The 16876-nt window shown below is 49.9% G+C and overlaps 1 protein-coding gene across 1 annotated transcript in view; it reads left to right on the top strand.

Moving 5' to 3' along the window:
- Spats2 (spermatogenesis associated serine rich 2) overlaps positions 1–8202 on the top strand; it is a 74505-nt gene extending 66303 nt beyond the window's left edge. Inside the window, exons 10-13 of the mRNA XM_059246864.1 lie at positions 232–341; positions 2903–3005; positions 5145–5359; positions 7024–8202. Coding sequence (XP_059102847.1) covers positions 232–341; positions 2903–3005; positions 5145–5359; positions 7024–7332 — 737 coding nt within the window. The 3' untranslated portion in view covers positions 7333–8202. The remainder of the gene's footprint in view (positions 1–231; positions 342–2902; positions 3006–5144; positions 5360–7023) is intronic.
- The last annotated feature ends 8674 nt before the right edge of the window (positions 8203–16876 follow it).

Below are 16876 nucleotides of genomic sequence, written 5' to 3'. Positions count from 1 at the left end.
GAGGAGAGAGCAATGGCAAGTGATTGTAGAAACCTTTGTTAATTCATCAATGTTTGTCTTAACTGCCGCCAGGGACCCTAAGGTGGAAGCTAGCTCTTTGGTATTTCTGTTTTCTGGACGAGTGTGCAGGTAGGCCCTTGGCTGTCTCAGGGCACACTCAAGGCAGACGCTTTCCTTCTGTAGCTCTTTAACACAGCAAACATAAGCGTCTTGCTCCTTGTTCCTCCACAGTGGAGATCCTGCTTGGCCGGCAGAAGAAAGCGGAGGTTCTGAAGAAGATGACAGATGTGGCCGTCCGCATGTCAGAGGAGCAGTTGGTGGAACTCAGGGCTGACATCAAGGTGAGACTCCCTTCTCCTTTCTGCCTTTCACTGACTCTCAGGAGCAGCAGCGCTCCAGAAGTCACGGCTGCACAGCACACGCTAAACCGCGAGCTTCCCTCCCGAGCGTGGCCCTTTCCAGACTTGGTTTTCTTTAAATGGTTCTGCCCTCTCTCAGCTGTCTAGGGAGGAAGTCTTAGGAAATGTCTCCATCCTCAGAGTAATCTGTCAGGGACCCCTGACGTCCTTGGACCTACTGCTGGCTCTCAGATTGAGCTTGTTTTTCAGGTCCATTTTCCGTAAAGCCCGAGCGGCTGCCATCTGTTGCTTAGCCTTCAGAAGCAGGCTAACTTGAGTCTTTGTGTTCTCCTCGGTCCTGTTCTTGCCACCCCGTGTCTGATTCCCATACTTCAGCAGCCTGCTTCACATCGTTTCAGACTTTTAGGATAAATACTAGAATCCTTAACACTGATTGCTTTCCCAGAGGACCGAGGTTCAGTTCCCAGCACTCATGGGGTGGTTCCCAACTGTCTGTAACTCCAGTTCCAGGGGCTCCAGTGCTCTCTTCTGGCCTCTCTGGGCAACAGGCACACATGCAGTACACATGCATATAGATAGGCAAGCAAAAATTTATTGCACATAAAGTAAAAATAAATAATTTTAAAAATGTATTTCAGCCAGGCAGTGGTGGTGCTCGCCTTTAATCCCAGCACTTGGGAGGCAGAGGCAGGCGGATCTCTGTGAGTTCGAGGCCAGCCTGGGCTGTGGGAGTGAGTTCCAGGACAGGCTCCAAAGCTACACAGAGAAACCCTGTCTCAAAAAAAAAACAAAACAAAAAAAACAAACAAACAAACAAAAAACCCACGAAACTAAAAAAAAAGTGTATTTCTAAGACTAAACGTATGACCCTAAGAGAAGCTGGGTTATGTGCAGGCACCCATGGACAGTGTGCTCTAAACCATTGTTTATAAACAAGGCTTTTTCAGCAAGGAGTGGGAGATGACCTTTTCTGTTCCTAAGCTTTCACGTCTGCTCTTACGAACACGTGAACTTCATTGACACATTTGAGAGGCATGCTTCCCATGAGGCTGACAAAGGCCCGAAGAAAGCCCAGACACAGGTGTGAGGTAACCCTGAGCCTTGCGGGCATCAGGCGTCAGGCATCGTTTTTACAGTGCTCATACAAACCTGTTGAGCACCTCTTGTCCCTCACTTCCTCCGAGAAATGTAAAAGAGCCAAAAAAGAGGTTTAAAATTACTATTTCCTGTTAACTAATAGCACATTACAGAATTTCATAGAACATTTCCCTCATGATGATGCCAGTCAGTCTCATTCAGCTGTCTGGGAGAAACCAGAAATCCCTTTGTAATTAGATGAGAATTCTGGCTCCCATAGGCTTCATCTGTTCTTCTTCCTACGAGGCTGAAAGGTTTCTAGAAATATTTCTGCAGGCTGACTAAGGATCTGCTTCTCTCCACGCTGGTAACGATGTACTGAAGTGGGTGCTGTGCAGTTTAAATGTCTCAGTTCCAGATCATTGTACTTCTGTCATTGCTGTTACGGCTCTGGCTCAACAAACCTAGAATTTGTTTCGGAATTAATATCAGACAGCTCCTCCGTATCGGAAGGCGCCATTACAGGAGGTCTGCACGCTTTCCTGAGCTGCAGTGCACTCAGAATTTTTAGATGTCAAGTCGCAGGGTAATTTTTCTCTCTTCTTTCCCTATTGGTATTTCTGGATGCATTCCAAGAATCCTGATGCATTTGAAGTGGGAGTAGACTACCCTAGTTAGGAGGTCTGAGGAGGGGGTTCAGCTGCAAATTGTCTCTGCGCTCTTAACTTTCCTTTCTCATCTACTTATCTGCTGTGTGTGTGTGTGGGGGGGGTTTATCCCGGCCACCTAGACATGGTTTACTTAATAGATCCCAGAAGGGCTTCATTCCTGACATGTTTCTCATCCCATAGTTTCCATAGTGTATGTAGTCAGCTTTTGACCCAAGGGGCTGGTTACTTCTCATCTCAGTCTGCCTTTAAAATTAAATCACTTGCAGCATAAACGTCTGGTTTCCAGAGTTGCCTTTCCACATGAGTGGTTTTCCATCTCAAGAAAATGCTCCTATTTCAGAGACTCTGAAATCCTGTTTGATCAGGAGACCAAGCGTCTGTTCTCAGTGGATCCTGCCAGAGGACAACAAGCCGTCTACTAAACGGGTTGAGTGTTGGAGCTTATGGTCACTCTGGCCGCCTCTGCTTCTGTGCAGAAGGGAATTGTGGAGACTGGCCCAGGGGGAAGATGACCCTTTGCTATAAATTCCTTTTTTTCTCCTTCCTTACCATTCCTTGGGGTTATACCATTGGGTGTTGGCCATTAATAACATTTCATAAAACTATCAGGCTTATCTTAGGGCTCTTAAAAATGAATGAATTTGTCTGATTACTCAGCACTGGTATAGAGTGGTCATTTAGCAAACTTTGAAGCAGTAGAAATGAGACAATTAAAGATAATACTCTTCACTTGTATGTGTTTTAGGGTCTGAGTACAATGTCTCTTACCCGAAAGCTTTTCTGTCTTTTCTCCAGCACTTTGTTAGTGAGCGGAAATATGATGAAGATCTTGGAAGGGTAGCCCGGTTCACCTGTGATGTGGAGACTCTGAAACAGAGTATCGATTCATTTGGACAAGGTGAGAGGGTGAGAGATTCTGGACACTAGAGTGCTAAGGAGACTGTCCTCTGGTGGACTTGGAACTCTAAAGACTAGTATTTGACAGTCCTGAAGTATGAAATACTTTTTGGGTTTTTGGAGCCCAGACTGGCTACAAGGTTGGCCTTAAACTTCCAATCTCTTGCCTCCAACTTTCAGGTGCTGGGAATATAGACCTGTTCTCCAACACCCAGCAGAGTACTTTCTCATTATTTCTACTGAGTTGAGAGGTGTGTGAGTGTGTGAAGAGCAGGGGTCTCAGGAGTCAGACCGAGGTGACTCTTTGCTTCAGCATTGATATTCTGGACAATTTTACTCTTCTTCAAACAGACCATAATTCCTGCCTTGCTGGGCACGGAACAGGCCTTAAGTGATAGCATTAAAAGTGGGAAAGAGCGCCGGGCTGGAAAGACAGCTCTGCCAGAGGACCAGAGTTCAGTTCCCACAACCCACATTGGATGCCTCATAGCCACTCATAACTCTAGCCCCAGTGATCCCTCCTGGCCTCTGTGGGCACTCGTACACACACAGACACATATACAGAAACATAAATAAAATAAATCTCTCTGGGGCTGGAGAGAGAACTCGGTGGTTAAGATCACTTATTGCTCTTACAAAGGACCTGAGTTCAGTTCCTGGTACCCACAGGGTAGTACACAACCATCCTTAACTCCTGTTCCAAGGGATTCAGTGTTTTCTTTTGACCTTCATGGGTACCAGGCATGTATATGGTTCCCATACATACATTCAAGCTAAACACACACACAAAATAAAAACGTTTTTTAAGTGGGAGGGGATACAGTGCCTCAAAGAGAGTATGTAGGCATACATTAATAACAGACCAGGCTCTGAACTTACTCTCGTCTTCTTCCCCTCAGGATGAAATCAGTGTTGAGACTGGGGATTGGGGGTGGGGAGCACGTGCCTAGCCTGGGTTTGCTCCCCAGTGCTACAGAACAAAAAGAGAACAATGTCCAGGAAAAGGCGCAAAGCTACACAGAGAAACCCTGTCTCGAAAAACCAAAAAAAAAAAAAAGAGAGAGAGAGCAATGACTGTTAACCTGTCATAGCCCAAGAAGACATCAGGGTGTGCTTCAAACTATGATATCTGAGGACATTTGAACAGAAAATAAGACTATTTTTCAGTTATATTGGAATATTGAATTTGGGGTTATTTTGCAGAAAGAAATTTGTTGAGATAAGTGTCATAAAGACAGATTCTGTCTATAATTAACTGACCTTGATTTTCTTTCCCTTACATCATTCATTTTTTTAAAAAAGGCTTTAGCAGAGATTTGCTTGTTTACATCTTTCTTCTTTCTTTCTTTTCTTTCTTTTTCTTCTTTCTTTCTTTCCTTCCTTCCCTCCCTCCCTCCCTTTCTTTCTTTCCTTCCTTCCTTCCTTCCTTTCTTTCTTTGTAAAATCTGTCCTACAGGACATAGGGCCTGGCCTGTGGTTCCCAGGTTTACTCTGCTGGCACTACAGCCAGGAATTGAGAGGATGCTGAGAAGCATCAGTGGAGGGTGGGTGTGGTTTGATCTGAGACTGTCCTCTTGTCTCAAAATTCTGTACGAGCCTTGGGTTTGGGAGGAGGAGACTTCCTTTCCTTCTTGGTAGCCGTTTTATAGGTTTTCCTTATGGCCGTTACATGGACTGTGTTTGTTTTTGTTTCTGGTTTTTTGGTTTTTTTTTTTTTCCTTTTTTTTTCTTTTTCGAGACAGGGTTTCTCTGCGTAGCCCTGGCTGTCCTGGAACTCACTCTGTAGACCAGGCTGGCCTTGAACTCACAGAGATCCACCTGCTTCTGCCTCCTGAGTGCTGGGATTAAAGGCTTGTGCCACCACCACCACCGGGCCATGTGGACCATTTTAAAACATTTGTTATTAGTGGGAAGATGTGGCTTGCCACAATGCACGTGTGAAAGTCAGGAGAACTTTGTGAAGTAGATTCTGCCTCTTCTTGATGTGGGTTCTGGGCTTCAAACTGCTGGTCAAGCTTGTGCAGCAAGTGCTTTTACCACCTGAGCCGATGCGCCAGCCCGCAGATAGTTCTCTTCCTGAAACTGCTCACTGTGAAATGCGTCATGTGACCACAACATAGTCCTCATGTCTCTGTTTCAGTGTCCCATCCGAAGAACAGCTATTCAAGCAGATCTCGATGCAGCTCTGTGGTGTCCATGTCCTTGAGTGGCCCGGGTGATGGTCCTGCTGTATCCTCTTCGCCGTGTGCCTCTGTTCCCAGCCTTACAGGTGCTAACAAGAGAAGCTGTGCCCCAGGAGAGACTTCAGCAGCCGTGACAAACTCCAGTGACAGGTCCTGCCAGGCTCATCGGGAGGTAATGTCTTTCATACTGACCATGTCAGGGGACACCCAGTTGTTGTGTTTAATGCTGATAGCCCATTGTATTGTCTTCCTCTCTAGTCCCATTCCATCTCGTCTCCATTAGTTCCCAAGAAAGCATTTGAGATGGTATCCAAACTACCAGCCAGTTGAGACGTCCTGTTGCCTCAGACAGCTGACTTTGATTTGTTGGCAGTTTGTTGTGGGTTGTACTGTCTGGTAATTGGTCACATTGGGAGTTGTGCGCCCATCTCCAGGTAGACAAGCAGTTCAAGTGTCAAGTTCCCCACCATGCATCTGAAAGCTGCAAGACTCAAGAAACCCAGTATGAGCAGGTGGGGGGGAGTGAGCCTGGTGGGGTGAGCAGACTCTGGAAAGCAGTAGAGTGATCCAGAGTCTGGTTCCCTTGGTTTGAAAGCCACACACGAGCAGTCTATCAACAGTTCTGCACAACTGATAGAACACTGGAGTTGGAACGTTAAAAAGGCCAATCCTATAAGCTTCCTGGATTGTAATGTGAAAGGTGCGCTAACTGTCCCAGCCGCATGGTGTGAGCTGCAGCTTGTAATACACAGTGAAGCAGACGACACCTGCTCACACCTGTTAGGCTTCCTCTGGCAACGGAATTAATCCAAAACCAGACTCTTCAGACAAGGGCAAAAAGCAGCCACCTTCCTCACCAAAATATCGTAAGAATGCGCTCTAGGTCACGTACGAAAATTCTTCCACTCTGAAACGCCTTGAGCCAGCCCCCACAGTTCAGATCCTCCATGTTCCTACTAGTCTGGCCCATTAAGCAGCACTTAGAGCATTCAACTGTTTTCCTAATCCACGGTCCCAAGGTCCATATTCCTTCAAACAAAAGCATTGTCTGTCAGGTCCATCACAGAAATACCCCGTCCCTGGTACCAACTTGTGTCTTAGTTGGGGTTTCTGTTGCTGTGAAGAGACACCATGACCACAGCAACTTTTTTTTTTTTTTAATTTTTTATTTTATTTATATTTTATGTATGAGTGCTTTGCTTGCTGGCAGGGGGCATCAGATCCTATTATATATGGTTGTGAGCCACATGACAACTCTTACAATGGAAAAACATTTAATTGGGGTGGCTCACTTACAATTTCAGAGGTTTCGTCCATTATCATGGTAGGATGGTGGTGTGCAGGCAGACATGGTGCTGGAGAAGGAGCTGAGAGTCCTACATCTCGCCACAAGGGCAACAGGAAGTAGTTTGAGGCACTGGGTGTGGCTTGAGCATATATGAGACCTCAAAGCCCGCCTCCACAGTGACACACTTCCTCCAACAAAGCCACACCTCCTAATAGTGCCACTCCCTATGAGATTATGGGGACAGTTACATTCAAACCACCACACATGTGCTCATGTCTTTATAGGTGGCTTGGGATCTATGTGATCGAACACTTGTCTGATCTGATTCAGAGCCTGTGACTCTCTGTGTTCGCTTCCTTCCTGTGCGCGTTTAAAGAGGCAGGCCTCCTCAGCAGGGAAAGTGTAGGCATGAGAGGCACGGAGGTCAGTGGAAGGTGGATTCGTTATGATAGAGTGAATAGGTTGGATTGGCTGGTAGGATTGAAACTGGAACAAATCAGACGTCATGATGACAGGGCACCGTGAACATTGTACTTTTTTATCTGTAGGTTTTTCCAGGCAACAGGCGAGGAGGACAGGGCTACAAACCACAAAACCAAAAGACCACTGACCCCACAATCCACGGGCGGCATGACAGTGTGGGTCGTTACGGAAACAGCTCGTGGTATTCATCGGGGTCCCGGTATCAGAGCACTCCACCTCAGGCCCCAGGAAACTCCGAATGGAGCCAGGCTTACTCTGCAGGGACCAATGGGATTGGAGCCAACACGGTGCCTAGCCCACCCAAGCCTTCGTTCAAAAAGGGGCTCCCCCAGCGCAAACCGAGGACCTCTCAGGCCGAAGCTGTGAACTCTTGAGGGAAATTCCAGTTGGCCTCTCTCTTCTCTCCCTTTCAGTTGAACCTAGTAACTGGACGTTAGGAGATGTACACTTAGCTATAATAACAAAAAGAAATGTATGCGTATCACCTCGGGCCATCCTAACTAGTCGTTTCTTCTCTCGCTGTTTTTTGAGGGAAAGCTGGTTTTCCTTGGTCTTTCCTAGTGATGTGGACTGACTCGTTCGGCCATTTCACCAGGACCCAGGACAACTGCTGTCAATTTCCCAGGGGTAAGCAGTCTTTTTCCGTGCGCCTGTCTTCCAGCTGCCCGAAGAGCCTTACTCCACACGCCCACCCCAGAGGCTGTCTTAGGAGGATGTCAGCACTACTCTGTCGCCTCTCCATGCGAAGCAGATGCCACAGGTGCTGCCAGGCTCCCACGCGATGTCACTTGAACAGGGGCAGCGATGAGGGGACTTTATACAATACTGAATCAGCCAGAAAAGGGACATAAACGAGAATTTGTGAAGGGGGAGAACACTAGGGGACACTTGAGAAGCTGTCTCTGGAATGTGCCTGAGATCTGGCGCAAACCGGTTTCAGTCCCGTGCTTGGCACTGTACCCTGACCTGCAATGTCCTCAACATGCCCAAAGCCTTGGTTCCTCTTACCTTGGGCTGCAGCCCAGTCTAAGGAAGTCGGTGGGAAAGTAGCATTTGAAGTTTTTAAAAGAAAAAAAAAAATGTTTTTCTTTGTTTGAGTGTTTGGAGATTTTTGTTGTTCCCCTTCCCCGAATCCGGTTAGGAACCAGTCTCTAGTCATAATTAGTGTTAATCTGAGGGTTACTCAGCACAGTCGGTGCAGTCATCTTTATGGGAGAATAAATAAAAGCAACCTCATCAATGTTCCTGTGTTTCACAGCGGCAAGTGACTTCAGTACTCTTTCTCTTTGAGCCTCTCGGGTAGAAGTCACTCGGACAATTTGTTCTGGGCTTAAATGACCATCTGATTCCCAAGTCAGTTGTCCCTTGTTGCCTAGTTTTAGAACCAAATTAAACTGTGGAAGCCAGGATGAGCAAGTGCAGCTGGTCCTTGTAGGAAAGACTCCTTGACGAGGGAGTGATGACTCTGAGAGCAGGGACCCCACAGCTGCCAGCCGCTCTGCCGGGCGGCTGAAGGTTACAGTGGTGTTCCTCGCCACCCCACCCCTTGACGGCAGCAGTAAATAACTGTGTGATTGAGCTCCTGCGAGGAGCAGGTGGCACTGGTGCCAGACGCGTCCACTACCTCACCCGTGTCTGTGGTGAGAACAGTGCCGTCCTTCCTCCAGCCTGTGTTCCCCAAGCCCGGGTTCTGCTGCCTCAGGGCCTCCCTGGCTTTCAGGGGGGGCTGAGCTGCCAGAGTGCAGGATGGCGGGGAGGGAGAGGTGGAGGGGAAGAAGGGAGAGGGAGGTACTGAGAATGAGGCTGACTTGTAGTCAAGAAAATAGCAGTCACGGGTCCCGTAGACGTCATTTTCCAAAGACTGACTACTTGCACCTCCCGGGCTCAGGAGAACCCTCCTTTCCTGATGATCTGCTTTATACTTCACAGGAACCCAGGGACTAAAATAACCCTGAAGGACTGAGAGAGAATCCCTCCCTGATTTTGTTTTCTTTTTCATGTATACAGTATTCTGCCCACATGTATGCCTGCATGCCTGAAAAGGTCACCAGATCTCATTACAGATGGTTGTGAGCCACCATGTGGTTGCTGGGAATTGAACTCAGGACCCCTGGAAAATCAGCCAGTGCTCTTAACCTCTGAGCCATCTCTCCAGCCATTTCCCCTTTGTTTGGTTAGTTTTTTAACTTAGGGGTTAAACCCAAGGCCTCACCTGTAGGCAAGTGTTCACCACTGAAATATGTACCTTCAGCTCCCTTTGAAATCTTGGAGACAGTTTCCTAAGCTGCCCTGGCAGGTCTTGTGCTTGTGATGTGCATGCCTTGTGATGTGCATGCCTTGTGATGTGCCTGCCTTGGCCCCCGGAGCAGCTGGGACTGCAGACAGGTGCCACTGTGCCGAGCAGTAATTTTAACTCTTGAAAAAATATGGGGCTCTGGAGAAATGGGTCAGTTGGTAAAGTGATCATTCTGCAAGCATGTGGACCTGAGTTCGGATCCCCAGCCAGACACTGCAGTGCATACCTGGAACCCCAGAGCTGGGGAGCAATGACAGGTGGATCCCCGGATTCCAGCCAGTCAGCAGGCCAGGTTCAACACAAAGTGGGAGAGATTGCCGTTCTTCAGAGGAACTGGGTTGGATTCCCATGTTGGGTGGTTCACAACCACCTGTCACTCCAGCTCCAGAGGAGCCAACATTCTCTTCTGGCTCCATAGCCACCAGCATACATAATAAAAATATCTTAAAAAAACAAAGGACTGGAGAATTGGCTTAACAGTTAAGAGCACTTTTTGCTCAGAGGACTCGGGTTCAAGTCCCAGAACTCACATGTTTCACAACCATCTGTGACTCCAGTTCCACAAGTGGTACACATACATACATGCAGGCAAAACACATAAAATGTATAAATCTAATTTGAAAAAAAAAAGATGTGAACTGATAGAAGATAACTTTTGACATCATCCTTCGACCTCTGTGCACATGCACCTGCATATTCCACATACAGAGTATGTATTGTACATATACATAAGTGGTATAATGCTTATAATCCTCACACTTGGGAGTCTGGTCACCAAAGATTCAAAGCCAGCCTGGTTTACGTAGTGAGTTCTAGGCCAGCTAGGACTAAGTAGTTGAGGACTAAGACCCTTCCTCAAAGAACTTTCACAGGGGCAGTGCTTTAGTGATAAGGAGTGTAGCTCCGTGGAAGAATGTTGGCCTGTCACAAGCAAGACCCTGGGTGCAGACCCTAGCAGCAAACCTACAGGATATATGATAAAATGGGGAAAAAGTCCACTTCCACCTTATCCTAATCTGAGAAGAGATCATTGACAAGTTTCTTACATAGTCTGAAAAACTGGTGTGTATGTATGTATATGCATGTGTTGTGTGTGAGGTCAGGGGTCAACCTCAGGTGTTGATTCTCATACACTGACCAAATAAAAGAGGTGTGTATTGCAGAGGGCATCTTGCTTCACCCTCACCTGGAGCTGGAGTTACTAGAGTTGCCCAGGGTGAATGGTAGAAACCCACTCCAGACCTCCGAAACATCAGCAAGCACTCTTAAGCTCTGAGCCATCTCTACAATCCCCCACCACACCCCCCACCTTAATGTTTTGAAAGAGAACCTCTCACTGGCCTGGAGCTATTAGGCAAAGATAGCCTTGTAGTGAGGCCCAGGGATCCATCCGATTCTTACCTTCCCAGTACTGGTATTTCAAGTGTAAGCCACCATACCTGGATTTTTCACTTGAGCTCTGGGGATCAAACTCAAGTCCTTGTACTTAATGACAGAGCTATCTCCCGAGCCATTCTAGAACTTTCTGAGACAGTTTCTCTATGTACCCCTGGCTGTCCTGGAACTCTCTTTGTAGACCAGGCTGGCCTTGAACTCATAGAGATCTGCCTGCCTCTGCTTCCTGAGTGCTGGGATTAAAATCAAGTGGTCACTGTAGCAATGCTCAAGCATAGAAAACAACCTACACAAACCCTGAGAACCATCGCCAGGAACCAGTTAACCCCATTACAGCAGGTTCATGCGGTGGAATACTATGTGGCCGTAGGAAGAACAGGATGTTCAGGTGGGCTCATAAATACCAGTGTGGAGTGAGGTCCCCTGGCTTGCATTTGTACCGTACCCTAGTTTTAGCAGAGAAGATCTGTACACGAGTTTACTAGAAACCTCAGAATGCCTCCTTGGAAGGGGCCAACAGTTTATTGGGTAGCCCACTTTCCTGAATCACATTTCTGATTTGTGCAGGCTTTTCTTCAAACAAAAATGCTTGCAGGGTTGGGGCCGCAGCTCAGTCAGTGAAAGGCTTGCCTGAGTTTAATCCCCAGAACCTGTGTCAAAGTGCCAGGTGTGATAGCGTGGAGGAGGCAGACACACAGGCAGACCCCTGGGGCTCACTGGCCAACCAGCCAAGCCTACTTGTCAAGTTCCAGGTCAGTGAGGGACCTTGTCTCAAGCCAAGGAACCTGAGGGACAACGCCTGAAGCTAACTTCCACGTGTATCTGCACCCCGTGTGCACAGGAACACACAGCCATAGCCCCGGTCTCCCTAGAAGCCGATAAACTGGTTGGTTCGGGCGCTGGGAGGCACCTGAGGCACACAGATGCAATACAGAGCAAGGTAGGGATGAAGGTCGTGACATCGCTGTGCACAAGGTGACAGGACCTCTGGGTCCCACCCGGGCTAGAACTAGATCTGGGGATGTTCTCCGGTGAGGACACAGTCTTGTAAATATGGAAGGGGAGTAGTGTAAACCATTTTGAGCTTGGGTGACCTAGCACATCTGCGATGCACAGCCACCAACCTGCCAGCTGACCTGTGAATTCTTGGGAAAGGCTGGTAGAGCAGTGATTTGCGGAAACTGGCCTGGCCTACTGGTTTGCAGAGGGCAGCCTCTTGGTGAGGACTGTGTCAGTGTGGCAGCATGCTTCCTGGAAGGAACAGGTGTCTAAAGCAGGCCCTGTTGGGAGGCCACTGTTTCCAGTTAAGTTCAGGGAGCAAATGATGTTGGTAGCCGGAAGAGTGAGCTGTGAAATACCAAGGTTCTGATGAAGCCGCTTGGGCACACTGGATACCTGCCGTGCCCTAGGCACCCCCACCGAGTTCTGAAGGCAAAGAAAATGGCTTCACCTTTTCCCCCAGCCAGCAAGACCCTGCCTGGCAGCCAGTAGGGTCAAGTAGGGAGAACCTGGACTTGGTTTTTTACCTTTTCGTAACTTGGTGGCTGCCCTTTGGACATCATAATAAAATATCTCCAAACCTGTCCTGGAGTTGTGATGTGGACAGAGTTGTGAGTACTTTAGGCACATTGAGCCAGGGTGGTGCGGAACAGCGCCCTGGGTGTCTCAGCTAGCTTGTGATGAGCTCATTGCCCACTTACCGATCCTCAGCTTCTGTCTCCCCCACTCTACTAAAAAGCCTGGGAAAGGGGCTTCCCTGTCTCTTCCCTTTCAAAAGGAGGAAATCGGAAACATCACTGTCCACTGTCTCCTAGAGGGCTCATCCTTCAGATGGGTGTAGGCTCTGCCCTCCGTTTGCCTCTGCCAGGACAGCACCCTGGCCCAGCTTCTGGGTTGTGTGGGCAGGACAGGCCGGACGCAGAGCTGAGCTCAGGGGACAGTCACTGCAGCCTGCAGGAATGACTCAGGTCAGAACTCCCCAAGGAATGTTATTTCCATACGGGTGATGAGGGAATTTTATGGTAATGAGGAAACCCTATCCGAAGATGTTTCTGGATGGGGAAACTCACCCACCATCGTCAGCACACCGGCTCTGCCCACCCGCCCCTTCGCTGCCGTCAAAACAGCAGGAACAAATGCCACCCACTCCCGACTCCTCAAGCAAACGTCAGGTCTCCTTCTATGTCTTTTCGGCTTAGGCTTTCTCTCTAACCAGGTTTTAAACAGACCTTGTGACTGTTGCTTCCAGAACACAGAGTTTGGGAAATGAGGGTTTCTCAGAGACCGGGTACTCCCCCTGGGGAGCTGCAGTCAAGGGCTGTCTTCCTGGGGCACTCTAGAGGTCACCAGCAGACTACCCATCAGAACGAACACATCACCCCCCACCCCGTTCTTATAGGCTGTTTACTGAAAGACACTCTGGGACCATGGCACGGGGGCAAACCACTGTCTGCCTGCCAAATCTTGACTCTGGTCTGGCTCTGCATAGTAGCCTGGGATCTATATTAGTTTCTCTAAATCATGGACCTTCTAGGATTCCTTGTTGACAACTTACTGTATAGCTAGATCCTCCATCTAAGAGAAGGAATGCTCGCTCTAAAAGCAATTGAAGGGTGGCCAAGATCCAGTGGTCTCAAGGACTTCCAATGTCTGTGTGAATGAGGATCCTTCCACCAGGCCTTAGCCTGAGTTCATGTCCATGGTCTCAGCACCAGGTGCAAAGGATCTATATAACTAGCCTTCCTTTGTTGAGACAGGGTCTCATATAGCCCAGATTGGCCTCAACTTCTCTATGTATGGGAGGGTGACCTTGAACTTATGATCCTCCTGCCTCCACAAGTGCTGGGATTATAGGCATGTGCCGCCATAGCTAGTATGTGCGGTACTGGGGATGGAATCCAGGGCTTCATGCGTGCAAGGCAGGTACTCTACCAACTTAGTTACCTCCCCTGCCCTTACAACATTCCTTGTAAGTATCATCTTACAAGGACACCCCTCCCCCATCCCACCCCAGGTCCTGCTGGTTCATGGCACAGTTAGAGTTTGAACCCAGACCTTCCCACTGCATAACCTCAGAGCTGGAGCAATGCCTGGATGCGTTGGCCGGGAGCCAGGATCCGTCAGGTCGGGGGACCTCCTGAAAGGAGTGGGAAGACAGGAGAAGTCCTGGGGCCCTGTTCCTCGACAGCCACCTGTTCCCACCCCCTGCACACAGTGTCTGACTCCGCCTGCGCTCTGGGACTGGGAGGAGGGCTTTCTCCGTCTTTTGTGTCTTCAACAGTTTTCCCTTGCTCGGCTCCTCTCTGCTCTCTCTCTCCTTGTTCCTTTTTGTAGATAATACTCCCACGGGCCTCCCACGGCCGCTCCAGAGTTTCTTCTTGTTGACAAAGGTTTTGAGCTGTCTCTGAGTAGGGCTCCCCCTCAGCCTAGGTCCCCTCCCCAAACCTTCCCAGCAGAGCCCAGAATGAGTCCAGGGTTGGGGGGAGAAGCGGGGAGAGCTCAGTGAGGAAAACAGTGCTGTGACCCTGATGCTCTTCCATTTTCAATACCGCAGCCTCCTCCTCACTGGCTCCTAACCACAGGTCCCAGTCCCTTCATGTGTGAGTAAGTGTGTCCTCCTCACTGGCTCCTAACCACAGGTCCCTGTCCCTTCATGTGTGAGTAAGTGTGTCTTAGGGACAGTGGAAGGAGGAGGTAGGGAATTAATCACTAAGAGCCAAGGAAACCTATATAAACAAATAAATGCCAGACCCGAGCCTATCGGAGAGGCCAGTAGAGGTAGAAAGAAGAGCATACGTCCTGTCCCAGGGCATCCTTTAAACAGAAAGGCCAGGGAAAGACCCACCCACCCCTTACATGTTTATAGATATGTTGAGGGCTTGAAGGAATGAAAGGCACACCGGACTGCAGTTTCATTCTGGGATAAGAGTGGTCAGCAGGGCGGTGGTGGTTCACACCTTTAATCCCAGCACTCGCTCAGGAGGCAGAGGCAGGGAGATCGAGGCCAGCCTGGTCTACAGAGTGAGTTCCAGGACAGCCAAGGGCTGTTGCACAGAGAAACCCTGTCTCGAAAAAAAAAAAAAAACCAAACAAAAAGAGTAGTCGTAACATCTGGTACGTATCTCCTGGAAATGGGACCAGGTTTACCAAAATAGTGACCCAGGCATGGTGCTAATGTAGGCAGTGCGTCTTAGACAAGGTCTGTAACCCCATGGCTTCAGTGTGTTATCTGCACACCGGCAGCGGCAGACAAACTGCTTCTGAGCATTAGGATTAATAGGGGAGTCCAAGTAACGGATTTAGCAGTGTTTGCCTCAGGAAATGGAACCCTCTATAATTCCCATCCCATCTACCTTGCCCATTCTAATCCAATGTCTCTGGCTTCACTGACCACCCCAAGCCAGCCCAGGTCAGTCCCGTCCGGTGGCTGGAAGCCTGAGAGTCTGAACAGCTTTTGACCTCACAGGAATGACTTGGACCTGACCACCCTAGATAACGAGTGCTGTGTGTGTACACACAGCCTCAGCTATTCTGGAGACAGGATCTGGACTTGGGGTTGGGGAGAGATCGTCAGGGATGGAACCCTTTTTCCTTCCTTCCTTCCTTCCTTCCTTCCTTCCTTCCTTCCTTCCTTCCTTCCCTCCCTCCCTTCCTTTCTTCCTCTCCCTTCTCCCTTTGGGAAGTGACTGTGCTCAGGGTTCCTCTGAGACTCCACATCAGACAACAAACATTTGCATGAAGCAGTGTCACACTGTCCTGGGTCTTTTATACATGTCCCCTTATTTCTTCCTCAGAACCCCAGGGGTGGTTATTGTCGTTCCCATTTCACAGATAAAAAGAGAACTGAACCACAGCAAGGCTAGTAAAGCTGCCTTTAGAAAATCTGGCGGACAGCAAGCGGCAGAGCTGTGCTTAAGGCTGGCTAGCCTAGTTCCCCAGATAGGGGGTGCATTCATCAACAGCCTCGCCGTGGATTAAAGTGAGCTAAAAAATGCCCCTCTAAAAACGGTTAGCAGAATGCTGACTAGCCCTTGCTTATTCTTTAGCCCTGGGCCCATCAGGAGTGGGGGACATGATCTACGGACTTTTTTAGGCTCGCCCCCGCTCCTGGGAGCCGGATTCCAGGGTGCAGCGGGCTGGGGGAGGGGACCGTTTCCTCCCTTTCTTCCCAAAGCGCCTGCTCATTTAAATACAGGTGCCTTGAGCTTAGCCTTTGCTGGCTGCTGACGGGTCGTTGGAACAGGGTACACTCCTCTTTCCGACGCTGGTGACAGTGGGTGTGTCTCCTCCAGGGGAGCAGCGCTGAGCTCTGGCTTCACCCATTGGAGAGCAAATTGCAGTTTCGGCCCCGGTGGCTCCTCCGGGCGCGGGCGGCAGCCGCGCTCACTGGCAAATCGTAGGAGGGAGGAGGAGCGGCGCTGGCAGGAGAGGCCACGGGGACGGTCGCGGCGCGGGGACAGGAGACGGCCGTCCGCCCCTGCTCTCCGCCCCCTCGCTGGAGGTGCGGACTCCCGGGACAACCGAGCTCGGCGGCGACTGAAGGGGGTGGGGGTGGGCAAGGCGAGCACGCACAGGGGTGGGAAGTTTTCGCCAGGGTCCGACCTCGAGCAGTCTCTGACCCTCGTGCAGCCTGGGAACCGGCGACCGAAACTTGAGAGAAGGCGAGGGGCGAGCGGGAGAGCTGGAGGTTCTCCTGCCCAGTGCGCCCTCTGCGCTCCGGGGTCTCGCCCAAGGCGTCGGGACTTCCCTCCTGGGGCTCCCCACCCTGGGGTTCCTCAGCACCTGCCTGCACGCACTTTTCAGGGGTCAAGCTGAGTCGGGGCAGGGTGGGGGAAGCTTGACTGCTCGAAGCCGGGTTCAGAAGCACCTCGTTTCAGAGTATTCTGCTCCTCAGGGGTCCAAACCTCCAACTACTGGACCTGCCCCGCCGCCTGGTCGCCAGTTCCCTTTCTCATGACATTTCTCTCGTTCCGAAGCACATCTACAACACACACATACACGCACACGCACACGCCCCCAAGTTCTCCTCTGGTCCCTCTGGAGGAGAAAAGCAGCCCCAGGCTGCGCCCGAGGCTGTCAGTCTGAGCCCACCCGGCAGTGGCTCTCGCCTCGGGGAGCGAGGCAGCGCTAGGGGGCGGCAGCCTTCCCTGCCCCCACCGAGGTCCCTAGGGGAGGGGGATCCCTCCGCGGGAGGCCTGTCTCTTTAAGGAGGCGGCCCTGACTGGGTG

Source organism: Peromyscus eremicus, chromosome 20, assembly GCF_949786415.1.
Source record: "Peromyscus eremicus chromosome 20, PerEre_H2_v1, whole genome shotgun sequence".
NCBI classification, from domain to species: Eukaryota; Metazoa; Chordata; class Mammalia; order Rodentia; family Cricetidae; genus Peromyscus; species Peromyscus eremicus.
The sequence above is the reverse complement of the archived record's forward strand: the minus strand, read 5'-3'. Positions and strand labels throughout refer to the sequence as shown.